This window comes from Telopea speciosissima, chromosome 3, assembly GCF_018873765.1.
Source record: "Telopea speciosissima isolate NSW1024214 ecotype Mountain lineage chromosome 3, Tspe_v1, whole genome shotgun sequence".
Taxonomy (NCBI): Eukaryota; Viridiplantae; Streptophyta; class Magnoliopsida; order Proteales; family Proteaceae; genus Telopea; species Telopea speciosissima.
Window position 1 is genome coordinate 22886439 of NC_057918.1, and position 14924 is coordinate 22901362.

General features: G+C 40.7%; 2 protein-coding genes across 2 annotated transcripts in view; both read right to left on the reverse strand.

Annotated features, from left to right (window-relative positions):
• The window catches only part of LOC122656865 (aquaporin PIP2-4-like), a 32713-nt gene extending 27408 nt beyond the window's left edge, over nt 1–5305 (reverse strand). The window contains exon 1 of the mRNA XM_043851550.1: nt 5299–5305. The gene's annotated coding sequence lies outside the window, so the exon portion shown is untranslated. The remainder of the gene's footprint in view (nt 1–5298) is intronic.
• The window catches only part of LOC122656864 (alpha-(1,4)-fucosyltransferase-like), a 25842-nt gene continuing 10918 nt past the window's right edge, over nt 1–14924 (reverse strand). Inside the window, exons 2-4 of the mRNA XM_043851546.1 lie at nt 12263–12790; nt 889–1062; nt 1–713 (exon numbers count right to left, since the gene is read on the reverse strand). Coding sequence (XP_043707481.1) covers nt 144–713; nt 889–1062; nt 12263–12727 — 1209 coding nt within the window. The 5' untranslated portion in view covers nt 12728–12790 and the 3' untranslated portion in view covers nt 1–143. The remainder of the gene's footprint in view (nt 714–888; nt 1063–12262; nt 12791–14924) is intronic.

Genomic DNA, 14924 nt, shown 5'->3' on the forward strand with positions numbered 1-14924 from the left:
ATCTTAAAATCAGAGTCTCGAACAAAATTTCATTAAAATTCCAAAGGATGTTCAGTGTTTCCTGTATACATTCTAAAATAACCAATTACAACAGCCAAAGAACAAAAAAGTAACATCATAAGGATGGAATGAAGAAAACAACTTTATACTGTTCTATAATTTCTGCCACCTTTACTACTTACAAGTTCACACAGCCGACATGGCAGCGTGTCAAGGCTCGCTGCACGGGTCTTCCCATAGTTACCTAATACACCACACCGTCTCCAAGCATGATACTCTGCGTAGGCAACAGGGTCATTCGCAACTGCCTTCACATGGGAAGCCAATGACTCCATGGAGCTGAACTTAGTCCCATCTATAATTGAATGTGGTGGTATAAAGTCCCACACGTTTGGAGCGCCAAAGTAGATGGGGACTGCACCTGAATCTAGGGCATAAAATAGCTTCTCTGTTACATAGCTCTCTGTCCTGGTATTCTCAATTGCAAGAACAAACTTGTAGTGTGACATGGCACAGTGTAGATGATCCCACCATTTTGGAGCAGAGTTGACATCATTTGCACAATCAGGGTAGAGATCAAGTGCCCTATCCATGCCTCCCACATTGTTCAGGCACTTGCCAAATGAGTGGTGAGGCAGCAATTTGAGAACACTCTGGGCAAGTTTGTTTCTGTGAGAAAGGCACCTCGATGAAGACCAGTAAACAAGTGTCTCCTGAGTGGAGAAACAGTATGATACTGTGAGGGCAAATCTTCAAACCAAAGCTAATAAGAATGCAATAATAAAGGGAGCCAAAAAATAGGCCATAGCGCCTAGCATAATGCCACCTCACATACACAAAATAAAATCATCAGGAAAAGATATAAGAAAATGGAAAGGAAAAGTTTACATTGTTCTTGTAAGTGGACAGATGATAATTTCGATGGTTATGGAACAGGGCACCAGCATAAGTTGACTGTACATCATCATCAGCATGATAACTAATATAAATATCCTCATTGCCTGACCGTTTCCTCCCAGCCTCGAGATCCATATATACCCGAAGTGCATCACCTTCTCGCCTCTAGCCAAAAAACGAGTTCAAATGAAAAAGAGACGCCAAAAAAATAGCACAAAGCACTATGACAATGCCCAAAGGAAGTGAAGTAAATCCATAGCAAAAAACCTACTGATGTACTTACTGGCTAAAATACCAATTTCCTTATGGTTAAGCATCTGCTTTAGAAATTAAAAGTGGGAAATAGATTTTCTCTATACCACCACAGTAAGTAAGTTCACAACAAGCACAATTAAATCGAACACCAGAATACAGATTGAGATCTTTATGACTCTGAAACAAATTGTAAGCAAAGAAATCACATACAGACCTGAGCAATTTGTGCAACATAAGGGCAGGACCAATTCTATTAACCATAACGAAGGACAAAGATAAGTACAACACCTGAGTACTGCCATTTCTTATTAAACAGGGGGGGGGGGGGGGATCTGAGTAGCACATGAAACAAAATTAAATCAAGCTTTATGAAGTTGCAAGCTGAACATTTTAAGAGAATCATGCTTCCAAATAAACACCCCAAAGCATTTGCTCCATGCTTTTTTCAACCCAGCTGACTCAATCTCTTCCTTTGTGGCACCCTGGCTTTCAAAAGATATTTGCAGTGGATGAACAGATTAGGACCATCTTCAGTACCTATCAAAGACCCCCTCCACCCCTTCCCTCCCCCCCCCCCCCAAAACCCCCAAAAAAAAAAACACTTGGAATGTAACATCCTTGGAAATCAGGTGATTACTTGTTTCCATACTGTCTTTCAAAGGCCACACAAAACTCTGCACCTTGGACGAAGAGTCTTTCACCCAATACCACATCCATCAGAAACAACGGGGTTCTGATCTTTCCAAAACCCAAAAAAAATAAAATTATGAGAGTAAAGTTAGCAGAGCTTTCTGCATAATATGCTTATGTCTTCCTGGTCTCTCCATTCCCTTAACCCCACCGCCCGGTGTCAAAGGTGTGCAATAACTGTACAACTAGCTGAATCTCCAAGTTATTAAGATTCTTCAAAAAGATGGGCTCCAAAAACACCACAGCACCTGAAATTGGAAGTACTCAATATTGCTATGCACCCACACAGGGTATCACCATTGCAGGATCAAAATTAACCGCATGGCTTACACTTTGGAGCAGGTAATGAATCCATACTAACTTCTGTATCTGCAACCCAATCCCATTGAGCTCAAGTCATTTGACAGATGGTTTCATTTTTGCTGTAACCAAATTCTTCACTTCCCTAGCAAAATCAAATATACATTCTGACATAACCACAACTGTGGAAGATCCTCATCCAGGGACTCTCATATTCTAAAAAACAAACTTCCATAAAGTCTCAGAAAGTGACATAAGAATTTAGGATAACTGTTCAAATCATATAGACTCTGCATCACACTAAAAACAATAATGAACAGTAAAGAATCCCTACAGAACTAGCAAACAACAGAGAATATTCCTGGCTCCACTACTAATCCATCTCCACACACACACACACAGAGCAGGAGGAAAGAGAGGGAGAGGTCCCCGTTCCTGACTCCAGAATCTTTGACCTTAATGGTTCCTATGACCAACCGGCCATCCAACCCTTTATTTGGTGAGTGAGACCCACTAGGGAAAGCTTACCAATATTCAAAAAGGTCGGCCTGATCCTACCCAAGGTTCGAAATTTTGGATTTCACCCCTATATCTCCCTTTGCCAAACCCGAAATATTTTGGTGAAATTTTGGTAAATTGTGGATATAAATTTCATAGTCATTTTGATTCGGTTACTGACAAAACTGAAATACTTCAGTAATTTAGGCAAAATTTTGCCGAAATTTCAAATCTTGAGCCCACCCAACCCATAACACCAATGTTGATGGGTTGGTTGGTTCAACCTCCCATATAAGTGGGTGGGTTTAATGTGGTATTCTAATCACCTACAGGATTAGGGTTAGAAAACCTTATGTCATCCAGAATAGTAGGGATTAGGGACTCAAAATTGAAACCAGAATTTAGCAACTTCCCAAATAGCACCCTTGATTTAGAAACTCATAATAGAGCAAGTTACCAAAATTAATAACTATCAAAATAGCAACTAACAGATTTAGGAGGTAGAATATAGAAACTGAAATTAAATTTAGAAACAAGGGATATAATTAGGAATTAACTGAAATAGAAAGTTCAGATTTAGTAACTATTGAGAAATATCAAGTAGGAACCAAGAAATAACAAGTCAAACTCAAAGTAGAAACATAAAATAGATTACTAAGGAGGCCAAAAATAGCAAGAAAATCAGAATTAGAAACTAGTAGAAAAATAGAAATAATGGTACAAGAAGTGTTACGGATAGGATAAGTATTCCACCTCATATACGTGTGTACGTGTACTACCTAGCCTTGTACTACTTTCCGTATTTGACACCCTTTGTACTGCATATTAATGTAGTTCTAGATAGGGTAAAGCCCTACTAGAAGCCAAATAAACCAAGACCAATAACAAGGAACTAAGGGGCCGTTGGTTCTGCAGTTTCAGTAGGACAGAATTGCAGTTTTAGGTCAAATCTAGGGCTTAGGTTAGGATAATGGAAGGGGGGGCTTAGAGGGTATGGCTAGGCAGGTTTATTAGGACTCTAATAATGTAGGTATTATAGAGTTTTAAGTGTTTTGAAAATTCTGTAAAACTGGGCAGTAAGTCAGGATCGACTATGGGTTTTGGGGAAATTAATGAAGGATGAGGGGATTATGGTTTTGATGGACAAATATGGCTGAGCAACAAGATCTAGAGTTTAATGGAATTGGGGTTGAATGGAATTCAAGAAAAAATAAAGGGGGATCAATTGGGGAAGGGAGTAGAGGATTAGAAGAAGAAATTAATGAACAAGTTGCAACAGAAATCCACTAGCAGCAGCTTGGACAGAAGTGAAGGATGGAACCACCTTCAAAGTCACCACCAGAAGAGTTTGGGGCCCCACGCACTAGAGGCTTTGGCCTCCCACGGCTAAGCATCGGCGACTGAAACATGCCGCCAAGACCTGACCCCACTTACCCTACTGACCCGCTGACTCCCATATACTCCCACCATCTTCCACCTAGACCCAGGACCCAGCGTCCTCTTTCTTGGCTTTGTGCCCTCGCACCTGGCCCTACCAGATCCCTCTACACCCTCCAAGCCTCCTGCCAGTTCCTGCTACGCCCTCCAGGCTTCCGCCTAGCCTTGACGCACCTCTCCAGGTCTTCACCTGGCCATTGTTGCACCACGTTAGGCCTCCGCTTGGCCCTGTCGCATTCTGTCAGGCCCTCTGCCGCTTATCACCAGGCCCTCCAGGCCATCTATTGCCTACTGACAAGCCCTTCAGGCCTCTATCCACCTCCCGCCAGGCCTGACTGGCCTCCCGCGATCACCGTCAGCCCTCATCTGAGCCCTTGTCGCTTCCCTGGCCAACCACTTCGGCCCCTACTGCCACCTCCATGGCTCCTTACCATTTCTGTTGCCGCCCCTAGCTGCCCCTGCTGGTGCTTACTCCATTTTGACGCCACGGTAGCCCTATTGTTTCCGTTTGTGAGGTATTTACAGAACTCCATTTTACTTTTGGGATTGACATCCCAGCTCTATGACGGAGAGTAGAGGTACCTCCCTAGGAGGAGTTGGGAGCAATGATATGAGTCGTGTTGGAACTCATCACCATCACCCCTCTCTTTAGCCGGGTCCAACCAAGTTGAATGGGACCAATTACCTTGCCTGGTCATGAGCCTGCTTACTTACTATTCATGGTAATCACTTTCCGGGGTACCTCACGGGTGACACTCCAATGCCAACAGAGGCTGCAGCCAAGAATACCTGGTTGGCTAATGATGCCCTTCTTATGTCCTTCTAAATTCTATGGAGCCGTCTATCAGTCCCAATTTTGTCCTTTTGAACTTGGCAAAGGAATTATGAGAAGCTATTCAACAAACGTATGCCCAGTCAAGCAACTTTTCTCAAATTTATGAGATTCGTCGCCAGGTCCGTAAAACCACCCAGAAGGACTTCTCCCTCATGCCTACTACTTTGCCCTTACTACTCTGTGGCAGCAGTTAGATTTTTATCGCCCTGTTCCCATGGCCTGCACTGCTGATGCTGCTACATTTAAAAGTGAGCGTGAGATGGACAGGGTGTATGACTTTCTCACTGGCTTGAATCTGGAATATGATCAAATCCGTATTCAGATCTTAGGCAGGGACACATTTCCAACTCTCCTTCAGGCCTATAACTTGGTTCAGCATGAAGAACAATGTCTCTCTGTTATGATGCCTACCATGGTCTCTGACCATTCAACACTGGTCACCACTCAACAGGGCCTGCTAATATTGGACCATTTGGGCTCTTCCACTAAAACTGGACCTCCTTCATGGGAACCATAAAGTATGATTACTGTAGTAAACCCAAACACACCCGTGAGACGTGCTGGAAACTTCGTGGTCATCCAAAAAGAGGACGAGGTGTGCGTCCAGGCACCTTGGTCGCCTAGGCGGGCGCCTTGGGCACCTAATCGGTGTCGCCTTGATTTTGTACCCTCTCCATCGCCTTGGGTCGCCTAACCGTCGTGACAACTATGGAAATATGGCACTGTACGCTCCCATGTACATCTTTTTGAAACTGCTGAAAGTTCCCAACCACCTATCACTGTCTCTGCAGCGCCTTCCTCTTTAGATCAACTGCTTGCTCTTCAACGCATGATGTCTCAGTTTGGCACAACTTCCTCTACATCGGCTCCTTCCACTGCACCTGCCTCTCATTTTGCCCAGTCAGGTATATTCCTTGTCTCTTCTAGTTCTAGTCCCTCCTGGCTTCTTAACTCAGGAGCTTCAGATCACATGACTAATTCTTTTGAGTTGTTTCATTCCTACCTCACGTGCTCAAGTAAGGACAAAGTTTGTGTTGCAAACGGATCCTTATCCTCTATTTCTGGGAAATGTCCGTTCATTGTTCTCCTCCAATTTTCCTTTCCTCTGTTTTACATGTGCCAAATCTTTGTGCTAACCTGCCTTCTATTTATCGTCTAACTGTTGAGCTAAATTGTTGTGTCACGTTCGATTCTACTCATTGTGTGTTTCAGGATCTAGTGACGGGGGCAACGATTGGCTATGGTAGGGTACGTGATGAACTTTACTATCTAGACCCGCATCTCATAGCACTACGAAAGTTTCTGCTCCTACTTTTCGGACAGATAGTGCTCTCCAGCAACTGCATCACTAGCATTATAGACTTGGTCATCCCTCTTTTCCGGTTTTGGGTTTATTGTTTCCCTCTTTAATAAAGCAATGTAGCTCGAACAAGTTTGTTTTTGACACTTGTGAGTCCAAACATACTAGTTCTTCGTACTCCCCAGGTTTAAATAAAAGTGATGTTCGTTGTTCTATCATTCACTCTGATGTTTGGGGAACCTCTCGTATTGTAGCTCGGGCCAGTTACAAATGGTTTACTTCCTTTATTGATAATTGCACTTGCCTCACCTGAATATACCTTGTCCGTACTAAATCCAAGGGTTTTACTTATTTCCACTCCTTTCATGCAATGATCCAGACCCAATTTCAGGCCCAGATACAGATACTTTGTAGTGATTACAATACCGAGTACAACTTTCGTCAATATCTCTATGAGCATGGTATTGTATTTCAAAGTACTTGTGTTTGCACTCTAAAACAGAATGGAATTCCCGAACCAAAAAAAAAACCACCATCTCCTAGAGGTTACCCTCTCTCTCTCTTATTTACCATGAATGTTCCTATATTTTACTAGAGGGATGCTGTCCTTACCACAGTCTATCCCATTAACATGGTTCCTTCCACTGTCCTTGACTTTCAAACCCATGTTAGCCTTCTTCCAGACCTATCCCTTGCTTCCCACCTTCCTCCTCGGGTATTTGGTTGTGTTTGTTTTGCTCACAACTCCACCACCTCTCGTTCAAAGCTTGATCCAAGGGCTTTCCATGGTATCTTCCTAGGATATTCTGCCTCTCAGAAGGGTTACAAGTGTTTTCACCCTCCTTCCCGCAAACTATTTGACACCATGGATGTCACTTTCCGCGAATCTGAGCCCTACTTCCAATCATCTCTTCAGGGGGAGAGTGTTGTAGCAGAAATTCCTTCTAGTCCCTTCAACACAGACATTGTTCATATTAAGGGCGAGAGTCTGAAGTAGTTCCTATTAAAGGGGAGAATGTTGATACACCAATACTGGAATGACCAAATCAGACTTGCGCACTTAGTCACGGAGGAAGACTCAGACAAAGCAGCCCACTACTGACCTACCATGTCAATCGGTACTTCCTGATCCACCTCCTTCAACCCAGCCAAGTAATGCAATTCCTCTTGTTGATACTGATCTCCCTATAGCTGTGAGGAAAGGAATAAGAGCTTGTACACAACATCCTATTTCTAACTTTGTCTCCTATGGACCTTGTTCCTCTTCCTATAGGAAAAAGACCAGTGAGTGTTTACTGTGAAGCAAAAGGTGGATGGTAGTACTGAACGATACAAAGCCAGGTTGGTTGCAAAAGGATTTACCCAGACTTATGACATTAAATATCAAGATACATTCGCTCTGAACTCAGTTCGAGCACTCCTATCATGTGCTGCAAACCTTGGGTGGAGTCTCTGACAACCAGATATCAAAAATGCTTTCCTCCATAGAGACCTTGAAGAGGAAGTATATATGGATATACCTCCAGGCTTCACCTCACCTACTACAATTGGTAACGTGTGCAAGCTGAGGAAATCCCTATATGGCCTCAAACAGTCACTACGAGCTTGGTTTGGCCAGTTTCTGAAGGCCATGCAAAAATTCGGATATAGACAAAGTCATACTGATCATACTTTATTCATAAAGCAGCATAACAATAAGTTTACTAGTCTCATTGTATATGTTGAGGATATAGTAGTAACAGGCATTGATGACTCGAAGATATCCACATTGAAAGCTCAGTTGGCTAAGGAGTTTGAGATCAAGGATTTAAGACCTCTTAGATACTTCTTGGGAATAGAGGAAACAAGATCCAACAATGGTATCTTTATTTGCCAGCGTAAGTCTGTCCTAGACCTTCTTAGTGAAACTGGTATGCTTGGGTACAAACCTGCGGATTCCCCTATAGAAGTCAACTATCAACTGAGCAATAAAGATGGTGATCCAGTTGACAATGAGAGGTATCAAAGGCTTGTTGAAAGATTGATATGCCTGTCTCATACCAGACCAGATATTGTCTATGCTGTTGGGATAGTTAGTCGGTTTCTACATGATCCACAGACTGCACATCTAGAGGCAGTAAACCGGTTGCGGAGATACTTGAAATCTTCTACTAGAAAGGGACTCTTATTTTCCAATCATGGCAATCTGAAACTGGAAACTTTCACTGATGCTGATTGGGCAGGCTCTATTGACGATCGTTGATCTACTTCCAGATAGTAGTAGGCGGATACTATACTTTCCTAGGGGAAATCTAGTCACCTAGAAAAGCAAAGAGCAACCAGTGGTATCTAGATTAAGTGCAGAAGCGGAGTACCAAGCAACTTGGGAATGAGAGATATCTATGCACCAACTTGAGGGAGAGTGTTAAGGATAGGATAAGTACGCCACCTCGTATAGGAGTACATGTACTACCTAGTATACTACCTAGCCTTGTACTACTTTCCATATTCGACACCCTTTGTACTGCATATCTTCACTATAAATAAGAAAGGTCTCTGTCTCATTAGACAAGCCAAATCATTCTCTAATCCTCTCAACTAGTAGTGTTGTAACAGCATCAAGGGATAAGCAATGAATTGTCAACACAACTAAAATCTACTTTCTTTTAATAAAATATACTCTCTCTTTTTATTGTGTCACATCTCTGGTATATCATAGCTAGAGATATGGCAGCACAACTAAAATCTACTTTCTTTTAATAAAATTTACTCTTTTTTTTTACCGTGTCAGATCTCTAGTATATCATATCTATGCCTTCCAATACATTGGCCTGATATGTGTCGATACAGAATACCTTGCTATATTTGTGTTTCTAGCTTCTGCACCTTTAAAAATAGTAAAAAAGTTCTCAACTAAAATATAGCTTACAACAAGGTCAGCGGGAAGGAGCTACTGGATGTAAAGGAAATATAAGGATAGGGAGAAAAGGAACCTTAAAACCTTAACATTCACGGGAAAGTCGGGTTAAGATTGGTTTTCATTCACTGAAATAGTAGATCCATAATTTGTCCAACTAGAAAACACCCACAAGAAATTTAAGTCATTTGACTATGCACAGACACTACTTCTATTTATTCCATCATATAAAATCTAATGTATTGGAAGTGATGGGTGCTAATCTTCTTATTCTTCTTCACAGCTGTGTCCGAATGTCTACTTGCTGGGTGCCGTATTGGAAGTGATGGGTGCTAATCTTCTTATTCTTCTTCACAGCTGTGTCCGAATGTCTACTTGCTGGGTGCATGTCGGACACACATCACATGCCATACCCATGTCATGCTGATTGACAGTTTGACACAAGTGTTCCAGAGGTACATGAGGAGTTCAGGATATAGTTCTAAATCTCTCCGAAATCTCGGTGAGATTTCCAAAAACTCAAGAATCTCGAGCTCCTCGTGACAAGTTTATATCCAAAACCAAAAATTGCACAAACTCGATTATCTCAACAGAAATTTAGCTGAGACAGTACAAAACCCGAAATTTTGGAAAACTAATACATTGCACACAATAAAAAAAAAGCACCAACTCGAGACAGGCTTCGAAATTTCAAAGTAACTCGACAGAGAAGGGGGAAAACCTTGGGTTCGACGTTTACAATCAAACCAAGATAACAAAAATGGGTGATATGTTTATTAAGCCTAAAACAAACTTCCCTTAAAGTTTTTGCCAACCAAGGGTGCAAATCCAAAGCACCAAATTGGGTGTTTTTTTTTTATAATTTGAAGATTTAAATATGTTTATTAAGCCTAAAACAAGCTTCCCTTAAAGTTTCGGACCCAACTGGGGCCATTTGTCCACCAAAACATAATATCGAAACAAAAAAAAAAAAAATGCACAAACTCGCCGAGATCTCGGTCGTCTTGACCTGGTCGAGATACCGAATCGAGACGAATTTTTGAACTATGGTTCGGGAAACACATGAGAATCTCTTTCGATTCCACACAATTTTCCTACATTCTAAAGTAAGTTATCTTTTTAATTTTTTTCCTTTTTGGCGCTGAATCTTGATTTGCAAAATACTGTCAGATACTCAAAAGTACCGGTGATGCTCAATATCTTACCAACCCTCATATATGTTCTAATCTTAATACTCTAATAATAATTCACACTAAAAGAAAATTTCCCTAATTCGCCATTACTTTTGGTGTTGTTTAAAGAGATAACACACAAATAAATTTTTACCCATCATGAAATTCTTTATATGTTTGACACCTGCATTTAGATCAGCATACAGGACAAGAATATAAATAACAGTTGGGAGTTCAGGGTGGCAACCATTCTTTGGTCCTCGTAAACTAAAAATACCAAAGAGTGAGGAATAGCCATTGGATTAGAAGGCATTAGTGGGATTTTTTTGTTTTTGGTGACCTAGGAATCAAGGCAAGCACTTGAGGTTGTCTGCCCAATTGACTAAGAGCTTTAAAACAAGGAGGAGAACTCAGAAGTTCATGCACTCAGTGCTTGTTAATAGATTTGTTTGGGCTGAATAAGAAAGAAAAAAATAAAGCTGAAGATTTTTAACATCTATTATCTAAAGAATCCCAAAACCTGTAACCAGGGCCTAGCAAAGAGAAGAGAGAAGATAGAAAGAGATTAAGGGAGAAGAAGAGAGAACAATGGGAGAAAAGGGTTGTGCGACAGAATGTATGTTCTATCGTACCAGCCAAGGTATATTTATATTAAGCCAAAACAGAATTACAAAAGGAATCTAACTCTTACCTAGTTAAGCTTAAACAGGAAACTTACTTAGACTAGGAAACTAACAATTAAAGACATAAAGCAATAAAGGAAAGCACGATAGGGGGACTTCCCCTATCATGTTACATATATTAACATATTACATAATCACTACTACTTTTCCAGTCAGCATAATTTGGACAAACTCATTCCCTCCAAGTCATCCTCTCTTGCTCAGAATTTTCATTTATGGGTCAGACATTGATAGCAGAGCAGACCCATGAGAATGCTTGCACACATACCAAGCTAGCTCTGAACCCAAGATATAGAACTTGCAGCACAGAGATAAGATGCCTAGACACAGGATGAGTTCAGAGATTGATATTTACAAATAAGAGATGCATCTATATTACTATCTTGCTTATTCGAAAATATAATGTAATAGTTATATATAATGTGTCCAACAGCTCAAACACCCACTCCCAGCTGGTGGATTGATATCCGCCAGGCCCAATAGCCTAAGAATTTAACAGACACTGATAAATCGTACTCCAAGACACATACAAACGCCCAATACCTGCACAAAACCCATGTAACAATCTACTTGCCAAAATTTTCTTGAGCAGACAAATTAGTTCTCCTCTTTCCTTCCTACATCCCGTTCTATATAGATTAGCCCTACAAGCTCCCTCCCTCACTGACAAGCTAACCAGGAAAGGAGTATATGTACCTAGTTTACTATATGGATCCAAGTTTCTTTCTAATGTTTGGTGTCTGATTTTGTGCCTGCTGTTGTTTTGCCAGGCTTACTCAGGTAGTTCATCGTTCTTGGTTTCTTTCCATTGTTGCCAATCAAAGAAGAAAGAATAAAAACTTAATTTTGTTTCAACATTAACTTCTCATCATGATTATCACACTGTGATCATTACCCCACACCCAATTATTTAGGGATTGCCAATACAAATGCTGCTCTGCCTTTCCCTCTGTTAGGATCTTCAAATCCCACAAAACAACCCCTAACTAGTCCCAGTTCTAATTCTAGGCTGACATCTTCCCAATTTCATCCGGACAAACAATCAAACCAGGATAACAAAAATGGGTGCCAAATAAGAAACAACAACCCAATTTAAATATTAAACATTCAATCAAGTCCATATTATAATCATCTGATTTCCCCCATCTAGTATCTAGTATAGCTAAGTGGATCACTCTAATTGCACAACAAGATAAAGAGAACACATAAGTATACAAAATAATATCCGCAAGCATGCTCTATACTTCATCTCCGATCAATTCAGAACCCCAAAAGAGATTAATAATTGAAAAGAAGTACCATGAATGGAGGCGTGCTGCTCTCGAACATCAATGCATCAGGCTTATCAGCCAAAACAGTGGACTTGGTCCATAAGCAGCTCAACCCACACCGGCACGAATACAAATTATCCAAATTATCAGGAATCCAAGTCCAACCTTTAACTAAAACACTGACATGTTTCATCTTCATCGCTCCACAGTCAACAAAAGCATCAACATCTTGCAGAGAAGAAGAAGTATTCTGATCCAATTGTCTATGCATTTCCCTGTACTGAGCACAACCCACCTCAGAATCCCATTTTCTGAAAGCACCCAACAAATCCCTGAAAGGATCTGGGTTCCGCTTAACTGCTACTTTGGAATTGTGAATAGATTGTACCGAAGAGACAAATGGGTATTGAAAGAACCCAGAAACGAAGAGAATCAAAAAGCCGAAACCAAACATCATTGCGACGATGATAAAGTTGAGGGGTTTGAATAGCATGGTGGGTTAAAGATCCTATTAGAATTAGGCCTCTCTATCTCTCCTCGCGGAGAGAAAGAGAGATATAAAGAGATGAGTAGAATTTGTCAGTAAGAAGAGGTTTTTTTTTTACGCTGCTGTTTGGGAGTGGCCTATGTTTCTTCCTTTCAACGACTTTGCTGCTCAACAATGACAATGGAGACGGACTACTCGGAACACAGCCACTGCCGGAGAAGTTGTGATTGAATCGGCCGAGTTGACAGGAATTACGTGACGAGCCTTCCACCTCCACCGAGTTTTTCAAGTATAACTGCAATCTGCATCATAATAGAATGAGCCATGAAGTCCGGGTTCTGGATTTCTAGAAGGGAATAGATCTGAAGTGGCGAGTGCGGATCATCATCGTCTCACTAAAAGGGTTAGCAAAGGTAATCTCAACTCTCCAGGGCATCTTGGTAAATATATTTAAGGAAAGACTTTGCACACCGCCGGTGTACCATAAGCTAGTGCCCACTCCCCCCCCCCCCAAACCCTTTGAAAAGATCTACCCAACCACCTATGATCTACCCCTCTTGTATGATACCCCATCCCGTGCCCCATTTGTGCCGCCCACTAACTTACTGTACACGGGATGTGTGCATAGCCCTCTCTCATATATATAGTACACTGATTTTTTTTTCTCGGGGATAAATTAAACACCTAACATAATTTCTCATCCTAAATTATAAAGGTCAACACAAAAGAAAAAGAGAAAAGGATGGGGAAGGGGGCGAGTCAGACTTGGTCGATGATGTATACTTGGAATTTTGACCACAAAGTTTTTTTTTTTAACAAAAAAAACCTACGGTGTTTTCAACAATGGCGCCTCCTTGTGACTATCTCTCTCCTCCTACACTAGGAGACATGTATGTCATTTTGTATGAGGGAGAAGAAAGCTAGACATAGGGAGACGTTAACATATGTTTCGCAGCCTTTTCTCTAATATTTTATTATTTTTATCTCTCCTAAATTATGAATAAATATTTTAAAAAAAGAAAGCTGCCAAGCTGCATAGCCTATGGTACTATGGTTGTACCTATTTTTAGCATAAAATGTACTCTCTTTATTTTATTTTTTTGAGAAAGAAAGCTTCCAAGTTGCATAGTCAGGGGTAGTGCCTATTTTTAGCATAATATGTACTCTCTCCTCAAATTTTTTTTAATGGATGACTATAGAAAAATATTAGTGGATATTTTGTTTTAAGGATATGGTAGTAGTTGGATGATTTTTAATTTGTTGTTTTTTTTAAGGATATGACCGTAGAAAATTACTATTGGATTTTTGAAAAATTTTGTGTATATTTATTTATTTTTAAGGACATGGTAGATTGGTAGTAGTTGGATGATTGCAGTAAAATCTTTATGGATATATATATATTTTGGAGAAAGTTCTTTGTTCGGATGTGTGGTCTACGCCAACACTCACATAAGTCTATCTTTCTCCTTCCCATTTCAAAAGAAACATTTGCCTTCTTATTTTGAGGATGAGAGAGATAGAGACTCTTGGGAGTGCTGACGGTAGAAAACTACTTCCCGTAATTTTTCTGAATAATTGATGGTGAAACTAGAGAATTCGATCAAACAATGGATAAATTCCCAACATAGGGTTGAAATAGATTAAAACTGTGTATCCATTGATAAATTCGATAACAAGAAGTGCTCATAATGGAGATTTAATTATAAAATATGAGAAACCCTTGATCAAATCAAACCTAATCTAATAATCCAGCCCACCAAAAAGAAGTATGTAAATCTTGTTAGATCCAGTGGTTGGCTGGCTCTATGATAAAGTGGTGGATAGCCATCTCAACCTACTGACTCGACTGTAAGTTACCATCTCTTGAATATAGTTATAGGGGGCGCGTTCTCTATCGGGGAGCACAGCGGTCATGTGCGCACAGCAACCAATGAGACCATGTTGTCACAGCCTTAGATCTTACTAAGCAATCGCGTCGTTGGACGGACCGTGATAGTGTATGCTGGCACCTAGAGTGTCACACCCCCATCCCGACAAGGGATAAAATATAATAAAAAGGGTATGACTAGGATGCTTACCAACATCCTAAACCGCCTCCAGGATCATGGGCGCAGTGGCTTACGTCACAGTCATATAAATGAGAATCAGATCAATTATCAGAATAGCGGAAGACTTATAATAAAGACTGTTGATCCTCATTTAG